Source organism: Onychostoma macrolepis, chromosome 22, assembly GCF_012432095.1.
Source record: "Onychostoma macrolepis isolate SWU-2019 chromosome 22, ASM1243209v1, whole genome shotgun sequence".
Classification (NCBI taxonomy): domain Eukaryota; kingdom Metazoa; phylum Chordata; class Actinopteri; order Cypriniformes; family Cyprinidae; genus Onychostoma; species Onychostoma macrolepis.
In genome coordinates this window covers 33,965,348-33,978,858 of record NC_081176.1, presented here as the reverse complement: position 1 = coordinate 33,978,858, position 13,511 = coordinate 33,965,348, and the positions used below count along the sequence as shown (strand labels likewise).

General features: G+C 37.7%; 1 protein-coding gene across 1 annotated transcript in view; it reads right to left on the bottom strand.

Annotated features, from left to right (window-relative positions):
• The window catches only part of anos1b (anosmin 1b), a 69,909-nt gene that overhangs the window by 16,915 nt on the left and 39,483 nt on the right, over positions 1–13,511 (bottom strand). Inside the window, exons 4-7 of the mRNA XM_058760985.1 lie at positions 12,442–12,646; positions 11,577–11,761; positions 9,258–9,387; positions 2,020–2,216 (exon numbers count right to left, since the gene is read on the bottom strand). Coding sequence (XP_058616968.1) covers positions 2,020–2,216; positions 9,258–9,387; positions 11,577–11,761; positions 12,442–12,646 — 717 coding nt within the window. The remainder of the gene's footprint in view (positions 1–2,019; positions 2,217–9,257; positions 9,388–11,576; positions 11,762–12,441; positions 12,647–13,511) is intronic.

Below are 13,511 nucleotides of genomic sequence, written 5' to 3'. Positions count from 1 at the left end.
AGCTTAAGTTTACAGTACAGATCCATCTCTTTAGCCTAGCATACACCTAATTCATCACCTAAACACATGGTTATGCTGCATTAGTTAGGTCAACAAGAATTGAAAACACTTCTCATAAATCATAATTATTACGTGAAGGGTATCTATGCTAATATGAATCATTTCATATGAGTCATTCATTTAAAATGAATTGCTTCAAGCTGGACAACAGTTGAAAACATCTATGCTATCAATGACACCCTCAATACTAGGAGGTAGTTTACCAACAACAGCTTATAAACACCTAATGCAGTTTTTCATTAATTGTTTTCAGCTTTCTACTTTTCTTTCACAGAACAACCTGCTGGCTGAAAATTAATCTGGCTTCAAAAACTGACAATCCACAGAGACTGTCTTGCTGTCAGTTGTTTAAACTCTTGTGGCTGAGAGTCGACTCCAGATCATGGGTCCTACAAGACTGCTCTGCTCTTTTTGATAGGGTAAGTCACTATATTCTCCTGTCCACCTTCACTGTACTGGTCATAACAAAACCTGCACTTTGCTAGCTTGTGTCCTACCTCACAGGCAGATCCTTTAACATTTCACAGAGTTATGAGCTAACCACATCAACTAACCACTGGGATGCCTCAAGGTTCAGTGCTTGGTCCCCTCCTCTTCTCCACATGGCACAAGTGGAGTGGTGAGTAGTGCCTGGTGGTACTATCAATATTAAGAACAAAGTTGCTGACTTGAATCACCATCTGCATATTCTTCTGTGGTGGAACAGTTTTTCAACCTCCACCCAATCTGCTCTCTCAAGACCATGTCAACGATACCTCTATGTTAATTTGAAAACATGTGGAGCCCAGCTGGTCTCCCCAGTGCAGGATTCAAGAACTGGTCTAGATACCTTAGAGTATCATTTTGGGGTATCCGACTGGCATTTCATCACAGAGAACATGTACAAATAAAGTGAGTTTTTTTCTTTTAAACTAGATATAACCAGCACCCTTGCTTTTCTAAACATTAAAACCTTACAATGAATTTGTCCAGGAAGTCACACTGAATAAGTCTATCATGTTATGTTCATCTATTACTGTAATTTTTCAAATAAAGACTACATATGGAGTAGTTTCTGTACATATATGAGACAAATAGTGCTTTTCTGTTAAATGAGCCATACTTTTGTCATTCCTAAAATTCTGAAATAACAGACATATAGGGCCACTGTGCATTTAGTTTCAACTAAGTTGTGTTTTTTGGATTGAATAGATTCTTAATTCCAGGCAGTTTGAAAATTATCTGACATTTTCTACTACTCTCAATAACTCTTAAACGCTTGCAGTGATCCATTCGGAGAACAAAAATCTGTCAGCTGAAATAGGCCTTTATAGGCTACTGTTCAATAAAATAGATTGCTTTCTCAGACACAGAGGTTATTGCATTGTAAAAACAAATTACCTAATCAAAACCATTTGAGAGCTGTGGCTTTCAGGAGAGCACTTGGACTACAATAAAATATGCTGATCTCTAGGCCAGCTGCGACTTTGTTTTGCGGTCGTGGTGGGGAACTGACTTAACTGGCTGTAGCGCTTTACTACATCACAGGTGGGGCACATGAGTCAAACACCTGCGAGGCGGCGCTGGCCAAAGGGGAATGAGGCTGACCAGTGAAAACATACGTTTAAATCCTTAAACTCAGTCGCAGATTTAGCACTTCCTGGGTCTGACGTTCCAAGACTGGAAGCAAGAAAAACAACTTGGGGAAATTTCTCCCCTCTCTAAGGGTTCAGGTTCAACTTTATGCGAGAAAGGTAAAAATTTTTCTTTAACCTCAACAAGATTTTGGCCACTATCTGTAGCTTCGGTCTGGCCTAATTTTCTTACTCATTCTTCTGAAATGAACTTTCCACATACATAAACACTGAGAGTAACCCCCTACAGGTTCACAGTTTAGCAGAGATATAAAAGTATGCGTAGTATTTGAGAGAATACGCCAGCAGAGGGGTGAGACAGAGGCCTGAGCTCAGGAGGGCTTACCCCATCTGTGACCCGTCCAGCCCGGCTCTGGCTGGATGGGGGTGTTCCTCGAGTGCTCCAGGTCACCTTGTAATGGTGGACCACCAAGTCGCTCTCCCCGGGGGCCTCCCACAGGACCAGAACACTCACCGTGCCGTTAGGGTGAATCGTCTGGTTCCCTATTCTGGCATTCTGTGGGGTCTCTGGGGGGAACGGATCTGAAACAGAGATGTGAAGGTGCTTCAGTCAGACCACTGCTTTTCATCACACTCTCGTCAGTTTATTTGTGTTCACCTGACATGACCTGAAGTGAAGCACAGAAGAAAGAAAGACCTCAGAACATATGCTCAAGACATGAGAATAACTTCAAGACAAACAATTGATGGCCAACTTTATTGCTCATGTCACATTCTCAGGGATGTGATTTTTCCATATTTATACAGATTTGTTTTTTTTTGTTTTTCACACTAGCAGTGCAAGATCCAGTGTTTTCAGTGTCTCAGTTTGCAGTAAACGCAGCTCCACATGGACTCCATCTACATCAACCATCTTCCCAGATTTGTAATGAGAATCAATTATAAATGTGTTGTCGTCAAACGAGAAGCTTTTACAGTCTTCCTGCAATTTTCTGCCAAAATAAAAGTTATCTGGTTAACTCTTAAGAAAGACACTAGTATTGAAATGTTACTGTTGTTCAGTATTGATTTAATTTTTATCATTTAAATAATAATAAAATAAAATAATATTTTGAATAATGCAAATATTACTACTATTATTACTTCAACTACTACTAAGAATAATAATTATCATTATTATTGCATAGTCAGATTGAACATTTAGCATTTTGGGGTGGAATATGACATAACCATTAAGCTTTCATAATATTCCTTTTTGTCAGGAAAGAAATGTCATCAGTTAGACCAGTTTCCATTCAAAATAAGGGAATTTAAACAACAGACATATTAAAAAATACATTATTGTTGCTTATTAAGAATGCCGTTTTTGAAATAAGTAAAGGTCAAATAATTGTTGTCTTTAGTGTTTCTTGGCTCCACATAGACTGTTTTCACAAGCTACCAAAGTGTTCAGCAGGAATAAAGGAATGTATGTGTGTGTGTGTGGTTAATATGGCTCTCTATGAGTTTGTGTGCATGTTTCTGTTGATGTGGCAAACAGAGCTGTTCCAGACATGAGTTGTGTAGTGCGTGTATATGTGCTAATGTGTCCACTGCCGCTGCTGGGAGAGACACACTCCACACATGACCACTGCCAGTGATGCACGAATAATCCAGACAGGACAAGAGTGTAGACATAACATTCAGTCCGCGCCTCATTTTACTGTAAGCACACCCACCAGAGCCTTAAAAACAGTTATGACTACAGACACAGAAATATTCATTCATGATCGTGTAGCTCGTTAGGAGCAGCAAATAATGTCAATCTGTTACAAAAGGCATTTGGAGTGACATGAACTAAACAATTATAAGATAGGCTACATATTATTTTTTTTTATAACTATTAACTACGACTTTTGCCTAAATAAACTCCTAATTTGATGCCTTTTAATAGTTAGAAAGGTAGTTGTTAAGTATTGGGTAGGTATGTAGAATATGGTCATGTAGAATATGTGCTTTATAAGTTCTAATAAACAGCCAATATGTTAAAAACAGGCATGCTGATAAGCAACCAGTTAATAGTGAGAATTGGTCCCTAAACTATACCCTGAAGAGAGCAGTGACTTCAAACTTTATTATTTTCAATAAAACATCAACATAAAATTCAGTTAATTTTCAATAAGAAGTTTTGTATAAAAGAAATAAAGTAAGACTGGACTGTGATTCAGTGAATAATTTAGGAAATACCTGTAGATTAACAGTGTTGTCAGCTGAGATTTTACTTGCATTTTATGTTTTTTCTGTTGCTGCCAGTCATTTGACCATTTTATCATCTAACGGTTTTGTTATTGTATTAATTACAGATAATGTTTTTGTAATTTTACATACATTTGTGTGTAATTAAAAAAAACAAAACAGAAAAGGTACTGTTTTCTTTCTGTATAAAAATGTGAATTACTGTAACTTGTCACATTCAATACAGTTAAACACTCCTCTTTGTCACAAAGCTTTCATTTGTCAACTCTCTATGCTATGCTTTCACCCATTTTATCATTGGCCAGGCAAAAGTCATATGTCTCCAATCCAATCATTTAGAAAAGCAAAAGCAGAAACCACACTATTTAAGATACCATTCATGTCTGTAGCATGTCGAGTCACTAAGCTAGGCATGAGCAATATTAATAGTGATACTTGACTTAGCAAACACTAATAATGCATTACATTCAGTTTCAAAGCATGAAAATAAAGACGCGCAGCACACGCCCTGTTTCCGATTAAAGCAAAAGGCCAGCTGCTTTACCTTGGAGGCCAATCAGTGTGCATTGAGCATGACAGAGGAAAGATGCTTTGATATGTCAGTTTAGCTCACATGCTAATGTTGTGCCTGTGGGGCTTCTGAAGAGAGCGTGTTTGGTCTGTGAAGTCAGCTTCATTTCAGACTGGGGGGCAGCAACTAAACAAAGCACATAATGGCTAGTTCACCAGCACAAAACTGTCACTTTGTATTTGTTCTCGGAGAGTCATTAGGTCACACCGGACTCTTCATCTGCAGGTTTGCCTCCAGCAACGGCAGCCACGCGCCCGACCTTTGACCTCAGGCATTCTTAATTCGACCCCTCCCAACCCTCGGACCCCACATCCTCCAGCAGTTTCACGTCGAACGAACTCCATGTGGTGGAAACTTCTTTCCAAGATCTCCAGCATGTTCTGTGCAAATGTTTAGTGTTTATGTGTCAATGGGTTCTGAAGTTGCCTACGCCAATACGAGATATTGCTTCAGCGTTGAAGCATGCTAATTTCCGTTCCACTCTTAGATAACGTGTGTTGACTGTCTTGACGCGAAGCAGATCGGACATTGAGAAAGAGCTTGGATGACGCTCCCAGGGCATTGCAGGAAGATGTCAGATATTTCTAACACTCGTTTTATTCTTGCTGAGTTTAGCACGCGCTCTCCAAGAGTTTGTAATCTTTCAAAATAGCAGAAGGTTTGATTCCAGTCGTTGTTGGCAGCGGCTTGTGTGTTGCCTCGGTCTGTGTGTAATTATATCTTGGCCGTGCTGTTGAACCCGAAACATGCCAACGCAAGCACCCCTGAGGTCTGGGATGATATGGGCCGTATCACTCAGATCAGAGAGCATTACAGATATGATATTAAACAATCTGGTACCAAAAAACATTTCTTTGAACGTCTCCAAAAGCCAAATCCCAGGTTTGAATCCGAGTTTGATTTCAGCTTGCCCTGGAGGATGTTTTCCGTATCTATGGAAAAGCTTATTTCATAATATTAGAAACATGTTTCGCATACTGAGCGCCGGCCAGCCCCCGAGCGCAGGAGGTGTTGTGTTTGTGCGCGGGTGAGCGTGTGGCGGAGGATTTCTGGGGTTTATGGTAGAGTGGTTTTCCAGAGGTGGCTGACGGCATGATGCAGTACTGCTGCGCTCTTTGGTCTGTCCTTTGGGGATTCGCACATTCTCTGAACTGCACTGTGTCACAGACACAAAGCCTTTAGTGGAGCGTAAACTAAATACTGAATGGCTACAGGTCACCTAAATAGTGATTTGTTCTGGAGAACTGGACCAACTGTATGTCAATCTGACCCAAAGTGATTTTTGAGTTGTGGGGAATACTGGTAATCCAATGATTTGTTCTTGACATTTTATGACATTTGGGATCATTAACATGCAAAGTGATGTGTTGTGGAATGCGCATATACAATTTATATTACGATTATGATGTTTGAGGGTCATTTTTAACCACATGGTTAAAGGCAGTTGCAAACATCCCCAAAAAATGTATGTATTTTGTTGTGTCAGTTTCTCAAGTATCCTCTAAGTATGTATGCATTTGGAAGATGCTTTTATCCAAAGAAATACATACTTTTGCATATTGTGGCATACATTTTTTTTTTTTTTTAAACAGTTTATGCATGTTAATGTTGTAATAATCTTGGCATTGCTAGTGCCATTCTTCTTCTGTTTGAGCTTTGGGAAAGCACACAAAGTAAGTGCTTTTCCACACTTCTTGTGTTTGCAATGTTAAAATGTTATTACAGTCCATAAAATTTACAGTTTGTGAAACATTTTAAAAATAGTTGTTAAATACATTTGTAAAATCATACGCTCTCATGTTTATTACTATTTATTTATTTTTGTATTGTAGTGTCATGTATCTTTGCAACAACAGCGTTTCAGTTTCAGCTCTTTGTGATGTCATTTATAAACTATTCAAGTATTTATGCATTGTGAAAAAAAGAAATAAAAATGAAGAAATACATTGATAGGTAAAGGCTGGAAAGAGCTTTACGCTGGACATAAAATACATATAAATGCTTGCCAATTGCTGCTCTGAGATAAAGCTGATCGTATCTGCAATCTTGGTCTAAAAGGATTTTTTCCTACCCAAATTCAAACCCGGGGTCCAAAACCAACCCTGGAAACTGTCCACCACCCCCAGGCCATATTTAAACAAACTGTCCCGTGTGTTTTACTCTGTTTAACAGAAATGAAATGCGACTTCATTACTGTACAAAATGAATATATCTTTAAATTACTTCAGAAACAATTCACTTTGAGGAGTAATGGATCCAAGCAGCCAAACATATGTGAGGGAGGATAATAGTTCCATACAGATCTGATCAGATTAATCAAATCAAAACAAAACAAGCTCCTGTAGCGAATATACCTCCATACAGTCCTCTTTGACTTTAACTCCTTAAATAAATGCATGCTTCATACATTTCTCATTTATTTGCAACAACAAATAAATTGTTTAAAACATTATTGAGATATTAACTTAAAAAACTGCATTTATGGTTTATTTGGCTGTTAGGTTTGATTCTTAGTGTTTTGTCATTACTGACTTTAACGGTTTAACTGTATAAAGGAAAATCTCAATTTCATACATCTTTGGTGTGTGCCTTCAAATAAATAATGCAAATAATCATTGAAAACAGTGTGTTTCCATAAAAAATGTTGAAGTGGTAGTTGTAGTGCCAAAGCAGACAATCTCTTGTTCCATCTAGCAATTATTCATTATTCATTATCGCTTGCTATGGGTTCTGTCATCAAAGATAACACAATAAAGTGAAAATGGCTGTAGAGGTGAACACAACATCTCCCACGATCAAGCTACATCTTTGTTATTGTTTTGAATAATTGATCTCCAGCGGTGAAACTTACATATACTGTACATATTCATTTGTATATGTATTCATATATTTATATGTATTTACACCACATGTAAGAAGACAGCATTTCAAGTAAAGTATTCTCACAGAAACAGCAGGAATAAGGTGAATTACCTATTTATTAATACTTATTATATAGTATAAGACTTTTATGAACCACCAGTAAAAACGGAAAAAATAAACAACTACTATCTTAATTTTAGAAGATACAACATTTGATGTTAAAGGGGTCATGGACTGAGAAACCAAAATTCCCGTGAACTTTTGACATATAAGAGGTCATTGTACTATAAAAAGATCCTAAAAGGTCAGAACTCAAAACTTTCTTGTTAGTCTAAAAACAGCTTATATTAAAGGACGACTGCCCAAACGACAGCTTGTGGAATGTGCCACTCTATAATGTAATAGTGTGGATAAACACCGCCTACGCAGAAGAAGATTAACACGAGCTCCTACAGCACTGCCTGTTTAGCCCCACCCACTGATTCTACATTGCTGCCTGTTTAGCCCCGCCCACTGATTCTACATCGCTGCCTGTTTAGCCACACCCACTGATTCTACGCCGCTGCCTGTTTAGCCCCTCACACCAATTCTACATCACTGCCTGTTTAGCCCCGCCCACTGATTCTACGCCGCTGCCTGTTTAGCCCTTCACACCGATTCTACATTGCTGCCTGTTTAGCCCCGCCCACCGATTCTACATCGCTGCCTGTTTAGCCCCGCCCACTCATTCTACATCACTGCCTGTTTAGTCCAGCCCACCAATTCGCAGGTCTATGCAGAAACCAAACGATAAAGATGCTCTGAAGACAACAAGATGCTGTTCAGAGCTAAGTCATGTATATGCTTTATTTTTTTAAGATTAACTCTTTTTTTCTAAGTCATTGTTAGATCCAGTGTTTCCTGTCATAGCTATGCAAAGATTTGATTTCAAAAACAGTCTCATAGCTATTAAATTATTTCTTGTTATGATTTTAAATCTGTATTTAACCTCAGCATGATTTTAAAGTAATTCTGATTTTGTGGTGGCTGTGCTTCAAAGGGGACATTGGATGCCCATTTTCCACAAGGTGGTACGATTCATTAGGGTCTTCTTGAAATGGTCTCAGTGGTTGTGTAAAACAACACCCTTTTTACCTTGTCAAAAACAGCTCTGTTCACAGTGACTCGTTTCGGTGCATATCGCTTTACATGCTAATGAGCTCTGCTCACCCCGCCCCTCTCTTCTGTGGAAGTGATCCACCCTGGAGTTTTAACTTTTTAACAAAACCTGCCTTGAATTGTCCCTCATTCAGAAAACAGTCTGGAGTAAAATGATTTCTGCAGCCAGACATAAACGAATTTAGTGAAAGTGAAGTGAAGCGACATGTGGCCAAGTATGGTGACCCATACTTGGAATTTGTGCTCTGCATTTAACTCATCCAAGTGCACACACACACACACCGTGAACACACACCCGGAGCAGTGGTCAGCCATATTGCTGCGGCGCCTGGGGAGCAGTTGGGGGTTCGGTGCCTTACTCAAGGGTCTCACCTCAGTCGTGGTATTGAAGGTGGAAGAGAGCGCTGGTTATTCACTCCAAAATCAAAATGGCTTGATAATTGAGACTGTTTAGGTTACTTTTCCAAAGTAACCTTCCCAACACTGGTTGTTAAAGGTTCTTCATGGAACCACAAATACCAAATTTTTTAAAGTGTGTGCAAAAGCTCAACATGAGCCTGCTGTCACAGTGATGCTCATGTGCTACAGATGCGAAATGAGTGAAACAGGTCAGGGCGAGGGTGGAAAATGAGAGTTTTTATGCAAAAAGCCTTGAAAGCCATTACAAGTGAATGTTTGTGTTGAATATGTGTGTGAAGTCTATTTGAGTTGCCTCCATCATCTGATAACTATATATGTGAAGCAAATTCACAGACATTTCCTTCAGAAAACAATGTATTGCTGAAAGAGCTTTTTACCTCGTACAGAAAAGAAATGCTTGCTGGGAGTGGTGAAGCCCCTCGTGCCCTGACTGTTGACTGCGCTAACTCGAAACTGGTACCACCTGTGGGGCCGGATGTCCTTCAACACGGAGCGGTCCTCCATGGTCTGGGAGAAGGGTCAGAGAGACTTTAATTAAGACAAATCCGCTCCTGATGCAGGATGGAAGAGCTCCATCACTGCTGTATGCTGATAAGAGTCACAGTAATGACAGCTCGATCCAGCGCAGGGAGATCTCTCTATAAAGGCCTGTTGAAAAGCACAGCTCAGACGTCCCTATCCATTACATCACGGATCCCACCGGGAGCTCAGACGCTGCACAATGAGCTGCCTGTTTCTTTCAATGTCTCTTAATCTCCTGAGAAGACCAGTCAGCACTGCTTTACTGCTTATGAAGAAAACACTCATTTAAGTGTGATTTAAAAAAAAAAGCTGTTTAAAAGAACATTCTGAGCTGTTTTCCAGTCAGTGCACAGCATTTCTGGTATGGTGTTTAGTAAAGAAAATTATTCTGGCTTTCCCTCAGTGTAAAAAATAAAAGGAGTGAAAAAGAAGTTAGCATACTTTTAAAAAGAGTACTTATTATAGGATATTAATTACAATTAAATGAAAATGAATAATAGTTTACAATACAATTAGCTAACCATTAGAGTGCAACGAGTGACTCACCTGAGTAAGACTTTAGTCATTTCATAATTACTTCTCTTTAAAAAAAAGTTTACTTTGAAATCACTTCTTTTGTCTTTGACATACTGTCAAATGTACACTTTTTACTTAAGTGTGTTTAGAAACAGTCATGAAAGTGTCTCTCTTTATATACACACAAGTGGCTTTTTATTTAATCAGTATTACATTATCTGCAAGTACAGCTTATTTAAAAATATATTTGTAATATTCGATGTACACTGCAAGTGAACATCCAATACAATTAAGTGTTCTTTTTCACAATTAAATGACACAAGTGTACAAGAGGGTTTCAAAAGCTGAAATGAAAAAGCACTTGTGTTATTTGATGTAAAGTTGTAATAAAGTTGTAATAATACCACATGTATTACAATAAGTCATTGATTATGAGTATAAAATTACAAATATATATGTAAAGTGTACTGCAAATCATTAAAATATATACAAATACTTAGTAGTATTACTTAGTAGTAGGGGTGTGTGATATCATCTACAATAATATCGTAATTATTGTTTTAACGATATGTGAGCTGATATAACAGAGTATGTCACTCACGTCTTTAAAACAAACAAAAACTTATCTTTAGAGTCCAAAAGAGTTCACTACATGATGAAGCCTATCTGAATGCAGTTAGAATGCCTGTATAATTAAATTTATGAAAGCAAAAACATTCCTCTATGGGTTTTTATGTTTATAAGATATCATATAGTTAAGCAATATCACATAAGCAAGTGCGGTTTTCCCGAATATCGGCACGTGAGCGTGATCGCAAATATTGTTTATTGTACTGTGGATTTTATACAATAGTTCAACAATCAAGAAACTAATATTGAGTGAGTTACATTTTAGACACAATATGGTCTGTTTTCTTTCCTGTTTCGTTAACGAAAATACTATGAAAATGCCAGAGCAGAACATTTGTGCGTCTCAGATAAACACCGCTATCTTTTTTCTTGAATGAAAAAAACTTTTTTTTAACTGTTTTTGAACAAATCATGATTCAATGATTCAATGATCCATTCATAAAGCATTCATGTTTCTAAATGAATCAGCTGTTTTGAGTGAACGACTGGCCGTTTTAGTGTCATATTTATTTATCCATGACAGACCTAAACCAATCAAGGTACCTGCACAAAAACACACTCAGCAAAATACCCTTTAATTTTTGTTATAGCGAAAAAATCCCAAAAATAAAGACATCATTTTGTGTCAATATTGCACACCCCTACTTAGTAGTTTGAGACTGATTGAATCTCTGGTTTCAGCAAACCCTAAAAGCAATTTGGCAAATGTGTCCAGCTCTACAGCAGATTATAAACAGTCTCAAAATGCTCATAACATCACACATCAATAGTTAATGAACCATATGAATATATTTCTACTGAAGTATGCACAGATCCCGTTATGACCTTCACTTTATTACACATCTGTTAAACCTAACAGAATGGAGGTATTCTCTAAGAGTCCTTGAAAGACATTACTAGGAGGTTTGAAGAATTATGTGTAACAGTGGATTCAAGACTTCTTCCACAAACCTCAAACCCACATGCGCTTACACTAAATAAACTAGACTCTTCATCTTAATCAGAGCTCTGTATCCGTAAGCACTTACCATGAGAACGGTCTGCCAGGCCGACGCGTCGTCCTCGCTGGGGTGAATCCCATGATTCCACCTCTTCTGAAGAATATACAGAACCGGCTCAACAGAGACATTAAACTTGGACATCCACGTCACCTTCAGATGTCCGTGCTGGTCCTCTGAAAAGGCAATGTCTCTCCTTGGCTTCAAAGGCACTCCTGAGCAAAAACAGAGACTTTGAGGTAAAAAGGTGAATGGACAATCAATCACGGGAAGTCTGTTTGGCCTACGAGGGTGACAATAAATCAGCTAATCAGGTCAAAATTACAACATTATATAAAAGCCTCTCTGAGTATTTAATTCTTGCCTTTTACAAACAGCAGCAGACACAGCTGTGAATTAAATTTGGGTCAAGGAAAAATGGACGTCTGAGATGAAGGAAATCTTTTAAAAATCTACTTTAAATGCATTTTCATGGTTCCTAGAGACCTTTGCAATCTCGTAGCAATTTTTGTATTCAAGTTCATTTCATATGTTTTAAACTGTATTGCAATATTTTAAAAAAAAATGCTTTACTACATATTTAAAAATATAATTATTATAATAAATGAAATTGTGTAAAAAAAAAAAAAAACTGAATGGGAGCCACAACTTTTGGTTACCAACATTCTTCAGAATGTCTTCATGTTTCACAGAAGAAAATCATACAGTTTTAAACAAGAAACACATGCAAAATATCTTTTAAAAAGATTTTTAAAGACTTTTAAGATAAACCCATTTAAAAAACAAATGTGATTTTTCTGACTATTATTTCAGGTTTTACAAGGTTAAATAAATGCGTTGACCATTCGCCCCATAAGCTGAGGTGTATTCCATCCCACCCTGCAGTGTGTTGTACCTCTGTAAAGGTTGGCTGGGGACTGGCAGGTGTGTCCACAGCCGTTTGAGCAGCACTTCTTGAAGCCGGAGCACTCGCGGTCGACCGCACAACCCTCCACACAGGCTGCAGCGAATCCAGACGCCCGCTGGGGCAGAGGACAGTCGCCCTGCTTCTGTGACCGCAGCGAGCGCAGGAACTCCGCACTGGTCACACACTCGTGATGCTTCTTACCGAAGACACAGATACAGACATAAAAAGCTCATTTTAGAAGATGTGATCAATCAGTAGGTAATTGACCTTGCTGTATGGTTTCTAAGGTGTTTTGAGTGGTTGTAAGAATGAAAGGCATGTTGCTGTGGTGTTTTAGGTGTTTGCTTTTATGTTGTTTATTTATGCTGGTGTAAGTCTATACTATAGGATTTTAATAGAAAAGTGAGTGTGAAAACAGAACAGTACACACATCTAAGTATCATTATTGTCAGTAGCAAAAACAGTGCAGAACAGGTGATGTGGTAAGTGTAATACTTTACTATAGGCAGCCCCCATCATTTTATTTTATTATTTTATTTTATTGTATTACATTTTATTTTATTTTATTTATTTTTTTGCCGCCTAAAATGACTGAATTCGTGGCTTCTCTCAAAAATTGTGGTGATATTTGCAGGATTTTTTCTGTTGTTTTGCAGTAAAAATCGATCAATAATTATGATGTACTTCTAAGTGTTAGTGACAGTAAGAGCACAATTATCTGTACATATGTCTGTGCCTTTTAAATGTTAAATTATTATATGTTTAACAAATATATGATTGTCTATTATTATCATGTTATTTATTTATTTTTTATAAATCTGCACTGTTTATAATAGTATCACCAGTGATTGCATTCACTCAAAATATAAAAAGTGCATATCTAATAAAATATTGTACTTATTTAAATATAATCTACTGGTAAAATCAGGCATTATGAAGATAACAAAATATTCACACCTAATATACATTATATTCTGTATGTATAGTAGCTTAAAAGTATCATCAAACTTCTAAAAATGTTAATTTTGTCCCAAGCTCTAGGGACAAGGAAATATAAA